The sequence below is a fragment of the Oncorhynchus gorbuscha genome, linkage group LG16 (assembly GCF_021184085.1).
Source record: "Oncorhynchus gorbuscha isolate QuinsamMale2020 ecotype Even-year linkage group LG16, OgorEven_v1.0, whole genome shotgun sequence".
Classification (NCBI taxonomy): Eukaryota; Metazoa; Chordata; class Actinopteri; order Salmoniformes; family Salmonidae; genus Oncorhynchus; species Oncorhynchus gorbuscha.
The window spans coordinates 96,947,689-96,963,103 of NC_060188.1; the positions used below are offsets into that span (position 1 = coordinate 96,947,689).

Below are 15,415 nucleotides of genomic sequence, written 5' to 3' on the forward strand. Positions count from 1 at the left end.
ACAAAAATATAAACGCAACATGTAAAGTGTTGGTCCCATGTTTAATGAGCTGAAATAAATGATCCCCCAGAAAATGTCCATGTGCACAAAAAGCTTATTTCTCTCAAATGTTGTGCACAAATGTGTTTACATCCCTGTTAATGAGCATTTCTCCTTTGCCAAGATAATCCACCACCCGACAGGTGTTGCATATCAAGAAGCTGATTAAAAAGCATGATCATTACATACAGTAGGTGCAGTTTGTGCTGGGGGCCAATAAAAGGCCACTCTAAAATGTGCAGTTTTGTCACACAATGACACAGATGTCTCCAGTTTTGAGGGAGAGTGCAATTTGCATGCTGATTGCAGGAATGTCCACCAGAGATGTTGCCAGAGAATTGAATGTTAATTTCTCTCCCGTAAGCTGCCTCTGTTGTTTTAGAGAATTTGGCAGTAAGTCCAACCGGCCTCACAACCACAGACCACATGTAACAAGGCCAGCCCAGGACCTCCACATCTGGCTTCTTCACCTGCGGGATTGTCTGAAACCAGCCACCCGGACATCTGATTAAACTGTGGGTTTTCACAACCAATATCTGCACAAACAGAAACCGTCTCAGGGAAGCTCATCTATCTGCTCACCAGGACCTCACCAGGGTCTTGACCTGACTGCAGTTCGGCGTCGTAACCGACTTCAGTGGGCAAATGCTCACCGAGGGCCACTGGCACGCTGGAGAAAATGGGTACTTCATGGATGAATCCCGGTTTCACCTCTACGGCAGATGGTGTCGTGTGGGCCTCTGGGTCGTCTGGAGAGTGGTTTGCTGTTGTCAACGTTGTAAACAGAGGGGGTTGTGGTATGGGCAGGAATAAACTACAGACAACGAACACGATTGCATTTTATCGATGGCAATTTGAATGTCGAGAAATACCGTGACGAGATCATGAGGCCCATTTTCGTGCCATTCATTACCTCATCACAATGTCACAGTTCTTCCATGGCCTGCATACTCACTAGACGTGTCACCCGTTGAGCATGTTTGGGATGCTCTGGATCGACGTGTACGACAACGTGTTCCAGTTCCCACCAAATATCCAGCAACTTCGCACAGCCATTGAAGAGGAGTGGGACGACATTCCACAGACCACAATCAACAGCCTGATCAATTCTGTGCGAAGGAGATGTGTTGCACTGCATGAGGCAAATGGTGGTCACACCAGATACTGACTGGTTTTCTGATCCACACCCCCCTTTTTGTTAAGGTATCTGTGACCAACAGATGCATATCTGTATTCCCAGTCATGTGGAATCTACAGATTAGAACCTAATGAATTGATTTAAATGGACTAATTTCTCTATTTGAACCGTAACTCAGTCAAACCATCCAGGACAGGGATCAGGTTCCATCCCAGACAGGGATCAGGTTCCATCCAGGACAGGGATCAGGTTCCATCCCAGACAGGGATCAGGTTCCATCCAGGACAGGGATCAGGTTCCATCCAGGACAGGGATCAGGTTCCATCCCAGACAGGGATCAGGTTCCATCCCAGACAGGGATCAGGTTCCATCCAGGACAGGGATCAGGTTCCATCCAGGGCAGGGATCAGGTTCCATCCCAGACAGGGATCAGGTTCCATCCAGGACAGGGATCAGGTTCCATCCAGGACAGGGATCAGGTTCCATCCCAGACAGGGATCAGGTTCCATCCAGGACAGGGATCAGGTTCCATCCAGGGCAGGGATCTGGTCTTATGTCTAGTCCTCTACTCCGGTATGGCTCCAGCCTCTACTCAGTGTTCCTGTTTGTCTTATGTCCAGTCCTCTACTCCAGACTCTACTTACGGGTGTTATGTGTCTGCTGGTAACTCCAGCCTCTACTTAGGGGTGTTGTGTGTCTGCTGGTAACTCCAGCCTCTACTTAGGGGTGTTGTGTGTCTGCTGGTAACTCCAGCCTCTATTTAGGGGTGTTGTGTGTCTGCTGGTAACTCCAGCCTCTATTTAGGGGTGTTGTGTGTCTGCTGGTAACTCCAGCCTCTATTTAGGGGTGTTGTGTGTCTGCTGGTAGCTCCAGCCTCTAATTAGGGGTGTTGTGTATCTGCTGGTAGCTCCAGTCTCTACTTAGGGGTGTTGTGTGTCTGCTGGTAGCTCCAGCCTCTAATTAGGGGTGTTGTGTATCTGCTGGTAGCTCCAGCCTCTATTTGGGGGTGTTGTGTGTCTGCTGGTAGCTCCAGCCTCTAATTAGGGGTGTTGTGTATCTGCTGGTAGCTCCAGCCTCTATTCAGATATCTTGTGTCTGCTGGTACCAGTTGTAACAGAGTTAGTTTCACAGCCTCACTCACCAGCTTGTAATGTCTTCACTTGCGCTATTGACTTGGTACCTTTTCTATAGCGTAATTACTCTGTCATGTTATGTGTCTGCTTGTACCAATCCTCTACTCTGTCATGTTATGTGTCTGCTGGTACTGCTCCAGCTCCCTCTTCTTCTTCATGGCGATGTGCAGCTGCTGTTTGATGATGGTAATGTGTGTCTCCAGCTCTGACAGCTCCTGCAGCATGGGGTTGGTCCTGGTTTTTAGACCCACCTGGACCAGGTCTGTCCTCCCGTTAGAGGTGGCCTGTAGGGGGCTCTTCACCTGAGGAGGAAGAGGAGAAAATAAGAGACATTTAGATTACTTCCAACCAATCAAATGGCACGAATCAAAACATAAATAATATATGAGAAATTTGAGAAATGACCCTCTGATTTGATACATTAAATCTGACTAAATTATATCTACTGGTATTGCCTGTAACTGTATATAATAAGGCTGCAGAATACAGGAAATGGTGTCTGCAGGGGTTTAAAATATGTACAATTTCCCAACAAGACTTCCTCTCCTAAAAAAAAGTAAATACTCAAGCTATGTGTTCCTTATTTTTCTGTGCTTGAGCTGGCCTACCCGAGGAGGAGGAAGAAGAGGGCAGTCACAGTGGGGGTACTCCAGGTGGGACTCCTGAGGAGACAGCTTCCTTCTGTTGCAGTTGCAGTTGGACTCTGAGCTGTTCCATGGTACGCATGGCTGCTCCTGTTGTTGTTGGTGGTGGTTACCCATGTTGCACCTTTGGGGTCGAACAAATACACGTCTTTTTGCATCCCAAATGGCACTTTATTCCCTATAGTGTACTACTTTAGACCAGGGCCTATAGTGTACTACTTTAGACCAGGGCCTATAGTGTACTACTTTAGACCAGGGCCTATAGTGTACTACTTTAGACAAGGGCCTATAGTGTACTACTTTAGACCAGGGCCTATAGTGTACTACTTTAGACCAGGGCCTATAGTGTACTACTTTAGACCAGGGCCTATTGTGTACTACTTTAGACCAGGGCCTATAGTGTACTACTTTAGACCAGGGCCTATAGTGTACTACTTTAGACCAGGGCCTATAGTGTACTACTTTAGACCAGGGCCTATAGTGTACTACTTTAGACCAGGGCCTATAGTGTACTACTTTAGACCAGGGCCTATAGTGTACTACTTTAGACAAGGGCCTATAGTGTACTACTTTAGACCAGGGCCTATAGTGTACTACTTTAGACCAGGGCCTAGAGTGTACTACTTTAGAACAGGGCCTATAGTGTACTACTTTAGACCAGGGCCTATAGTGTACTACTTTAGACCAGGGCCTATAGTGTACTACTTTAGACCAGGGCCTATAGTGTACTACTTTAGACCAGGGCCTATAGTGTACTACTTTAGACCAGGGCCTATAGTGTACTACTTTAGACCAGGGCCTATAGTGTACTACTTTAGACCAGGGCCTATAGTGTACTACTTTAGACCAGGGCCTATAGTGTACTACTTTAGACCAGGGCCTATAGTGTACTACTTTAGACCAGGGCCTATAGTGTACTACTTTAGACCAGGGCCTATAGTGTACTACTTTAGACCAGGGCCTATAGTGTACTCCCTACTTCATCGGTCTTTCGGATGACTGCCTTGCCTGGTTCACCAATTACTTTGCAGACAGAGTTCAGTGTGTCAAATCGGAGGGCATGCTGTCCGGTCCTCTGGCAGTCTCTATGGGGGTGCCACAGGGTTCAATTCTCGGGCCGACTCTTTTCTCTGTATATATCAATGATGTTGCTCTTGCTGCGGGCGATTCCCTGATCCACCTCTACGCAGACGACACCATCTACTTTCGGCCCGTCATTGGACACTGTGCTATCTAACCTCCAAATGAGCTTCAATGCCATACAACACTCCTTCCGTGGCCTCCAACTGCTCTTAAACGCTAGTAAAACCAAATGCATGCTTTTCAACCGATCGCTGCCTGCACCCGCATGCCCGACTAGCATCACCACCCTGGATGGTTCCGACCTTGAATATGTGGACATCTATAAGTACCTAGGTGTCTGGCTAGACTGCAAATTCTCCTTCCAGACTCATATCAAACATCTCCAATCGAAAATCAAATCAAGAGTCGGCTTTCTATTCCGCAACAAAGCTTCCTTCACTCACGCCGCCAAGCTTACCCTAGTAAAACTGACTATCCTACCGATCCTCGACTTCGTCGATGTCATCTACAAAATGGCTTCCAACACTCTACTCAGCAAACTGGATGCAGTCTATCACAGTGCCATCCGTTTTGTCACTAAAGCACCTTATACCACCCACCACTGCGACTTGTATGCTCTAGTCGGCTGGCCCTCGCTACATATTCGTCGCCAGACCCACTGGCTCCAGGTCATCTACAAGTCCATGCTAGGTAAAGCTCCGCCTTATCTCAGTTCACTGGTTACGATGGCAACACCCATCCGTAGCACGCGCTCCAGCAGGTGTATCTCACTGATCATCCCTAAAGCCAACACCTCATTTGGCCGCCTTTCGTTCCAGTACTCTGCTGCCTGTGACTGGAACGAACTGCAAAAATCGCTGAAGTTGGAGACTTTTATCTCCCTCACCAACTTCAAACATCAGCTATCTGAGCAGCTAACCGATCGCTGCAGCTGTACATAGTCTATTGGTAAATAGCCCACCCATTTTCACCTACCTCATTCCCATACTGTTTTTATACTGTTTTTATTTATTTACTTTTCTGCTCTTTTGCACACCAATATCTCCACCTGTACATGATCATCTGATCATTTGTCACTCCAGTGTTAATCTGCAACATTGTAATTATTCGCCTACCTCCTCATGCCTTTTGCACACATTGTATATAGACTCCCCCTTTTTTCTACTGTGTTATTGACTTGTTAATTGTTTACTCCATGTGTAACTCTATGTTGTCTGTTCACACTGCTATGCTTTATCTTGGCCAGGTCGCAGTTGCAAATGAGAACTTGTTCTCAACTAGCCTACCTGGTTAAATAAAGGTGAAATAAAAAAAAACAGAGGGATGCTGTATTAGCTAGTTGGCTATAACAGAGGGATGCTATGTTAGCTAGCTGGCTATAACAGAGGGATGCTATGTTAGCTAGCTGGCTATAACAGAGGGATGCTATATTAGCTAGCTGGCTATAACAGGGGGTTGCTATCTTAGCTAGCTGGCTATAACAGAGGGATGCTATATTAGCTAGCTGGCTATAACAGAGGGATTATATATTAGCTAGCTGGCTATAACAGAGGGATGATATATTAGCTAGCTGGCTATAACAGAGGGATGATATATTAGCTAGCTGGCTATAACAGAGGGATGATATATTAGCTAGCTGGCTATAACAGAGGGATGATATATTAGCTAGCTGGCTATAACAGAGGGATTATATATTAGCTAGCTGGCTATAACAGAGGGATGATATATTAGCTAGCTGGCTATAACAGAGGGATGATATATTAGCTAGCTGGCTATAACAGAGGGATGATATATTAGCTAGCTGGCTATAACAGAGGGATGATATATTAGCTAGCTGGCTATAACAGAGGGATGATATATTAGCTAGCTGGCTATAACAGAGGGGTGCTATATTAGCTAGCTGGCTATAACAGAGGGATGATATATTAGCTAGCTGGCTAGGACTATCAAACACAACACTGGAATTCTTCCAAGTCAAGGTAAGCTTTGGATTTACTCATTTATTGCCACCGGGGCCCATCGGTGGCTTACTGTCTGTACACTGTAATATTACTGCATGGTTTTAGTGGGTTTATTAACATGTTTGTTTTATAAGATATGCTGACTATGAAATTACCTTAGCTAATATGGTGCCAACAATGTAGGCTGTGTGTAGCTGTTTGACTTGGAAAGGATTTTTCGCCTGGTCACTTACAGCTGATGTGTTTTGCATTTAAGTCCACCAGCAAAGGGACAAGGTGAGAGGAGTAGAGCGCAGAGATGCCAAAATGAATACAACGTGGCTGCTATGAAAGTGAACTGTGTTTACGCGTGATCAGGGATGTATTCATTCCACCGATTCTGTTTAAAAAACGTTTCTTAATAAACGGAGGCAAACGGAACAAAAACAGGGATAAACATACCTGAGTTTGTCCAATAGAAACTCTGGCTTGCAACTGCTGGATTAATAATGACACCTTACATCAGCTAGATGCAGGAACGAGTGTGCCAGGTGGTATTGAATGAGTATCTGTCTGTCCATGTGTCACTGTCTGTCACCTCAAATGTGTCTCTCGACCTGTGTGCACCTACGCTGTAAACATTCATTCATAGGCTAGGTTGTAGTAACCTCATGATGGGTGTAGGAAAAATTAGAGTATCATGTAGTAGCCTAAACCTATTAATGTCACATTGAGCTAGGATGACAGTCATCCAATACGCTGTAATAAGAATAAGGCCATTCTCATGAAAAATGAATGTAATCCGTCATCTGATCTGATGCTGACATGATCCACAGCCTGTAATCAGGGTGTCACCCATCATCCCGTCACTACTATCATCACTGACAATTCAATTTGCCAAAATGTGATTAATAAAAAAAAGTGACACATGCTGTCAAACTGGAACATTAAATCAAACGTTTCTCAAGTCAATAAATCAGCGGTCTGTCAATTTGCTTCATGCAATGACTTGTTACCTTTTTTCCTTCTTGGCCACAGTCTGCAGTTTACCGTCGTTGAAAGATATGTTCATAGCTCGGTGTAATCTCTGAGGGACAGAGCAAAAAACACACCAGACAGAAACACACCAGACATTATAAACACACCAGACATTAAAAACACACCAGACATTATAAACACACCAGACATTATAAACACACCACACATTATAAACACACCAGACAGAAACACACCAGACATTATAAACACACCAGACATTAGAAACACACCAGACAGAAACACACCAGACAAAAACACACCAGACAGAAACACACCAGACATTAGAAACACACCAGACATTATAAACACACCAGACATTATAAACACACCAGACATTATAAACACACCAGACATTATAAACACACCAGACATTAGAAACACACCAGACATTAGAAACACACCAGCCATTATAAACACACCAGACATTATAAACACACCAGACATTAGACACACACCAGACATTATAAACACACCAGACAGAAACACACCAGACATTATAAACACACCAGACATTATAAACACACCAGACATTAGAAACACACCAGACATTTGAAACACACCGGACAGAAACACACCAGACATTATAAACACACCCGACAGAAACACACCAGACATTAGAAACACACCAGACATTATAAACACACCAGACATTATAAACACACCAGACAGAAACACACCAGACAGAAACACGCCAGACATTAGAAACACACCAGACATTAGAAACACACCAGACATTATAAACACACCAGACATTATAAACACACCAGACATTATAAACACACCAGACATTATAAAAACACCAGACATTATAAACACACCAGACAGAAACACACCAGACAGAAACACACCAGACATTATAAACACACCAGACATTATAAACACACCAGACATTATAAACACACCAGACATTATAAACACACCCGACAGAAACACACCAGACATTATAAACACACCAGACATTATAAACACACCCGACAGAAACACACCAGACATTATAAACACACCAGACATTATAAACACACCAGACAGAAACACACCAGACAGAAACACACCAGACATTATAAACGCACCAGACATTATAAACACACCAGACAGAAACACACCAGACATTATAAACACACCAGACATTAGAAACACACCAGACATTAGAAACACACCAGACATTATAAACACACCAGACATTAGAAACACACCAGACATTATAAACACACCAGACAGAAACACACCAGACAGAAACACACCAGACATTATAAACACACCAGACATTATAAACACACCAGACATTATAAACACACCAGACAGAAACACACCAGACAGAAACACACCAGACATTATAAATACACCAGACGTTATAAACACACCAGACATTATAAACACACCCGACAGAAACACACCAGACATTATAAACACACCAGACATTAGAAACACACCAGACAGAAACACACCAGACATTAGAAACACACCAGACAGAAACACACCAGACATTATAAACACACCAGACAGAAACACACCAGACATTAGAAACACACCAGACAGAAACACACCACACATTAGAAACACACCAGACAGAAACACACCAGACATTAGAAACACACCAGACAGAAACACACCAGACATTATAAACACACCAGACATTATAAACACACCAGACAGAAACACACCAGACATTATAAACACACCAGACAGAAACACACCAGACATTATAAACACACCAGACATTATAAACACACCAGACATTAGAAACACACCAGACATTATAAACACACCAGACAGAAACACACCAGACATTATAAACACACCAGACATTATAAACACACCAGACATTAGAAACACACCAGACAGAAACACACCAGACATTATAAACACACCAGACAGAAACACACCAGACATTAGAAACACACCAGACATTAGAAACACACCAGATATGTAACAGAAACTGCAATGGTTGAGGTCAATCCATTTCATTTTGAGAAATCGACTAAATTAAAATATATTTGATCACAACCCAGACAGCTACGGTATGTATGGTTGAAAGTACATTTAATCTGAGAATATCTTTCTTCAGGAGTATGACTTTCTGGCATAGTGAAAGTTGTTTCTGGCATAGTGAAAGTCTATATTATTTTTTTTCATAGGTAGCACTGGTGCTCCTAACTATAGAAAGAAAGTAGCACCAGAAACAAAACCATTTTTGACTGACTGTCCGATCATTGTTAATTGTCATCAACTGTTACCTTAATGATGTAGAACACATGACTAGAGAGTGGGCCAGCCATTAGAATTAAAACTAACTTTAATCTTTGTATTCAAAAGTGAAAAAATATTTACATAGGTGATTTGTTTTTGGACAAACAAATGTAAAATACAAAACAACATTGATTGTATTTTAAAGTGTGACAGCAAAAATATTTATATAGGTGATTAAACATAACCTTTGTTGTATTTAAAAGTGTTACTGCAAACAGGAAACTGGTATCCATTATAGCATTTAACTAACAGACAATAATAATAATAATAATAATAATAAAAACACGAATAATATTAATAATAGTAATTATAATATTAATATACCTAATAATAAAGTTATAAAAATACAACTACTAATACTAATACAACTAATAATATTAACAGTAATAAAATACCACTACAAATACTAATAATACTAATCATATTAATAGCAATAAAAATAGTACTACTACTACTAAAAATACTACTACTAATAATACTAATAATATTAACAGTAATAAAAATACCACTACTAATACTAATACAACTAATAATATTAATAGCAATAAAAAATACTAGTAATAATAGTAATAGTAATAAAAATACTACTACTGATACTAATACAATTAATAATATTAATAGTAATAAAAACACTACTACTAATACTATTAATATCAATAATAGTAATACTAATAATATGGAAATTAATACTACTACTACTAATAATAATATTAATACTACTACTAATAATACTATTAATAATAATAATAATAACAATATTAATACTACTACTAATAATAAAATTAATACTACTACTACTAATAATAATATTAATACTACTACTAATAATACTATAAATAATAATAATAATAACAATATTAATACTACTACTAATAATAATATTAATACTACTACTAATAATAATACTATAAATAATAATAATAATAACAATATTAATACTACTACTAATAATAGTATTAATACTAATAATAACAATATTAATACTACTACTAATAATACTATTAATAATAATAATAACAATATTAATACTACTACTACTAATAATATTAATACTACTACTAATAATACTATTAATAATAATAATAACAATATTAATACTACTACTAATACTAATATTAATACTACTACTAATAATAATACTATAAATAATAATAATAATAACAATATTAATACTACTACTAATACTAATATTGATAATACTACTACTAATAATAATAATATTAATACTACTACTAATAATACTATTAATAATAATAATAACAATATTAATTCTACTACTACTAATAATACTATTAATAATAATAATAACAATATTAATACTACTACTAATACTAATATTGATAATACTACGACTAATAATACTACCAATAATAATACTAATAATATTGTAACCAGGCAACACGCTGACTATCTACTGATACTTGGATAATTAAATAAATATTTAGTATCCTCTCAAAATAACAAATACATTCCTTTGATCTAGAATGTAGCTAATAAATCAACTTGCTTTTAAGGTTGAAGGTTTAGGGTAGTGGCGTGCCAAGGATCCATGATGGCACTAAACCTCCTCTCGGATTGTGTCCGCGATGCTGCGATGCCAAATGCCAGTTACCTTTGTTCAGAACATCTCATTTCCATATGTCGGGATGATTTGTAATCCATTATTTTGCGTTTGAATTACAGAAAATCATTCTCCTCCTTGGCCGTAAGTGCTGTTAGATTTCATCTCTATCTCAGATAGCTCTGCCTGTTGACGGACTTGGGCTGCCAGCTGTTGCCTGTCAAATAGGTCTGGAAGTTGTGGTGTTCCTAGTGGTGTTGCTGCATCCCTTGTAGTTAGTAGACCTCGTGGTGTTGCCGTAGTCAGTAGGTCTAGTGGTGTTGCTATAGTCAGTAGGTCTAGTGGTGTTGCTGTAGTCAGTAGACCTAGTGGTGTTGCTCTAGTCAGTAGGTCTAGTGGTGTTGCTGTAGTCAGTAGGTCTAGTGTTGTTACTGTAGTCAGTAGGTCTAGTGGTGTTACTGTAGTCAGTAGGTCTAGTGGTGTTGCTATAGTCAGTAGACCTAGTGGTGTTGCTCTAGTCAGTAGGTCTAGTGGTGTTGCTGTACTCAGTAGGTCTAGTGGTGTTGCTGTAGTCAGTAGGTCTAGTGGTGTTGCTGTAGTCAGTAGGTCTAGTGGTGTTGCTATAGTCAGTAGACCTAGTGGTGTTGCTCTAGTCAGTAGGTCTAGTGGTGTTGCTGTACTCAGTAGGTCTAGTGGTGTTGCTGTAGTCAGTAGACCTAGTGGTGTTGCTGTAGTCAGTAGACCTAGTGGTGTTGCTGTAGTCAGTAGGTCTTGTGGTGTTGCTGTAGTCAGTAGACCTAGTGGTGTTGCTGTAGTTAGTAGGTCTAGTGGTGTTACTGTAGTCAGTAGGTCTAGTAGGTCGGGATGTTGCTGTAGTCAGTAGGCCTAGTGGTGTTGCTGTAGTCAGTAGACCTAGTGGTGTTACTGTAGTCAGTAGGTCTAGTAGGTCGGGATGTTGCTGTAGTCAGTAGGCCTAGTGGTGTTGCTGTAGTTAGTAGGTCTAGTGGTGTTGCTGTAGTCAGTAGGTCTAGTGGTGTTGCTGTAGTCAGTAGGCCTAGTGGTGTTGCTGTAGTCAGTAGGCCTAGTGGTGTTGCTGCAGTCAGTAGGTCTAGTGGTGTTGTGTAGTCAGTAGACCTGGTGGTGTTGCTGTAGTCAGTAGACCTAGTGGTGTTGCTGTAGTCAGTAGGTCTAGTGGTGTTGCTGTAGTCAGTAGGTCTAGTGTTGTTGCTGTAGTCAGTAGACCTAGTGGTGTTGCTGTAGTCAGTAGGTCTAGTGGTGTTGCTGTAGTCAGTAGGTCTAGTGGTGTTGCTGTAGTCAGTAGGCCTAGTGGTGTTGCTGTAGTCAGTAGGTCTAGTGTTGTTGCTGTAGTCAGTAGACCTAGTGGTGTTGCTGTAGTCAGTAGGCCTAGTGGTGTTGCTGTAGTCATTAGGCCTAGTGGTGTTGCTGTAGTCAGTAGACCTAGTGGTGTTGCTGTAGTTAGTAGACCTAGTGGTGTTGCTGTAGTCAGTAGGTCTAGTGGTGTTGCTGTAGTCAGTAGGTCTAGTGGTGTTGCTGTAGTCAGTAGGCCTAGTGGTGTTGCTGTAGTCATTAGGCCTAGTGGTGTTGCTGTAGTCAGTAGACCTAGTGGTGTTGCTGTAGTTAGTAGACCTAGTGGTGTTGCTGTAGTCAGTAGGTCTAGTGGTGTTGCTGTAGTCAGTAGACCTAGTGGTGTTGCTGTAGTCAGTAGGCCTAGTGGTGTTGCTGTAGTCATTAGGCCTAGTGGTGTTGCTGTAGTCAGTAGACCTAGTGGTGTTGCTGTAGTTAGTAGACCTAGTGGTGTTGCTGCATCCCCTGCCCGATGCACTTGTCTGAAGTAATGTTTCATAAACTACTCGTGTTGTAGGTTACTGGATCCCCTGTCTGATGTGTTGTAGGTTACTGGATCCCCTGTCTGATGTGTTGTAGGATACTGGATTCCCTGTCCGATGTGTTTTAGGTTACTGGATCCCCTGTCTGATGTGTTTTAGGTTACTGGATCCCCTGTCTGATGTGTTTTAGGTTACTGGATCCCCTGTCTGATGTGTTTTAGGTTACTGGATCCCCTGTCCGATGTGTTTTAGGTTACTGGATCCCCTGTCCGATGTGTTTTAGGTTACTGGATCCCCTGTCTGATGTGTTTTAGGTTACTGGATCCCCTGTCCGATGTGTTTTAGGTTACTGGATCCCCTGTCCGATGTGTTTTAGGTTGCTGGATCCAGATGAGTAATAAGTCTCCCCTGCTGCTATTACTCCACACGTTCCACAGAACTAACACAACATTTTGTCACTAGTTTTGTCCCTCCTAGGCCTCTTGAATTTGTGAAACAACCCCTCTCTAATCATAAATCAGCCTGTCTTGTTTGAGCAGCGATTTTTGGTGATTTGTCTAAATATTGTTACTCATTGAGTTTTTTAAATCTGATCATTATTTTGTTGTTACGGTGCTCCCAAAATAAATGTACTGGTCGCACAGCAGAAAATAAATAATTGCATGTGCTACCCAATTGGTCGTTCTTTAGAGCCCTGGGCGTATACTACACAAAGTTTTTGATATCGGAGACAAAACATCCATATCGTTGCTCGGTTAATGTGAGCAGGTCAGAGAAGCATCGTGTACTTTTCTAACCAAAGTCAAAGTGTCAAAAGTCCTTTCAACTCTGAAGTTAACAAGCACTGTCATTCAATTCAAAATGTATTGGCTCTGTATGGCAAACGTCAATGTCTTACTGGAAACGTTTCTGACACAGCTTTGAGCCACAGCTCCTTGTTGCTACAACAACAATCTCATCGCATCATCACATAATTGTTTTATAGAGACAGGGTGGTATTGAAAATCCTCATGACCAAGTGAAGAATCTCGTAGTGTGTAAACCCCCTGTCTGTGCCACAAGGTTTAGTGTGAGCATCACTATGTAAACAAGACAAAAAACTACAGGAAAGATGTTTGCTTAATGTGAGAGGCTCAGCAATGTTATGATTTTGCAAGTCGTGTAGTGTATGCCCAGTATTACCTGACTAGTATGCAGCCAGTACTTGAACTTGGGGTCCTTGACTCTGGGTATGACAAAGCGGTGGATTATGTGTTCAGCCAGGGTGGTGAGCAGAGACAGAACCAACCCGACACACAGCATCAAAAACAGGCCTGAGAAATGCTTGATGCCCATTTGTAAGGTCTGGAAAGAGACAAGACAAGACAAGACAGACAGGATCAGTATATGTAAGTCTCATCAAAATTGTCTGAAGAGAATAGAGCCAAACACACAGGATGTCTTTAACAGTAAAGTGTAATGTATCGGTTCAGCAGCATCACTATACACTATTCCACATCATCACTGTACACTATTACAAATCACTATTACACATCACTGTATACTATTACACATCACTATACACTATTACACATCACTATTACACATCACTATATACTATTACACATCACTATTACACATCACTATTACACATCACTATATACTATTACACATCACTATTACACATCACTATTACACATCACTATTACACATCACTGTATACTATTACACATCACTGTATACTATTACACATCACTATTACACATCACTATTACACATCACTATATACTATTACACATCACTATTACACATCACTATTACACATCACTATATACTATTACACATCACTATTACACATCACTATTACACATCACTGTTACACATCACTGTATACTATTACACATCACTGTATACTATTACACATCACTATTACACATCACTATTACACATCACTATATACTATTACACATCACTATTACACATCACTATTACACATCACTGTATACTATTACACATCACTATTACACATCACTATTACACATCACTATATACTATTACACATCACTATTACACATCACTATTACACATCACTATTATACATCATTATTACACATCACTATTACACATCACTGTATACTATTACACATCACTATACACTATTACACATCACTGTATACTATTACACATCACTATTACACATCACTATTACACATCACTATACACTATTACATATCACTATTACACATCACTATTACACATCACTATTACACATCACTATTACACATCACTATACACTATTACACATCACTATTACACATCACTATTACACATCACTATTACACATCACTATACACTATTACACATCACTATTACACATCACTATATACTATTACACATCACTATTACACATTACTATTACACATCACTATATACTATTACACATCACTATTACACATCACTATTACACATCACTATTACACATCACTATTACACATCACTGTATACTATTACACATCACTATTACACATCACTATTACACATCACTATATACTATTACACATCACTATTACACATCACTATATACTACACATCACTATTACACATCACTATTACACATCACTATATACTATTACACATCACTATTACACATCACTATTACACATCACACTATTACACATCACTATATCACTATTACACATCACTATTACACATATACTATTACACATCACTATATACTATTACACATCACTATTACTATTACACATC

At 40.2% G+C, this 15,415-nt stretch overlaps 1 protein-coding gene across 1 annotated transcript in view; it reads right to left on the minus strand.

The window, feature by feature from the left end:
* Nucleotides 1-1,232: 1,232 nt before the first annotated feature.
* The window catches only part of grin3a (glutamate receptor, ionotropic, N-methyl-D-aspartate 3A), a 105,044-nt gene continuing 90,861 nt past the window's right edge, over nucleotides 1,233-15,415 (minus strand). Inside the window, exons 8-11 of the mRNA XM_046306774.1 lie at nucleotides 13,853-14,014; nucleotides 6,994-7,064; nucleotides 2,919-3,078; nucleotides 1,233-2,612 (exon numbers count right to left, since the gene is read on the minus strand). Of these exons, the coding sequence (XP_046162730.1) occupies nucleotides 2,412-2,612; nucleotides 2,919-3,078; nucleotides 6,994-7,064; nucleotides 13,853-14,014 (594 nt within the window). The 3' untranslated portion in view covers nucleotides 1,233-2,411. The remainder of the gene's footprint in view (nucleotides 2,613-2,918; nucleotides 3,079-6,993; nucleotides 7,065-13,852; nucleotides 14,015-15,415) is intronic.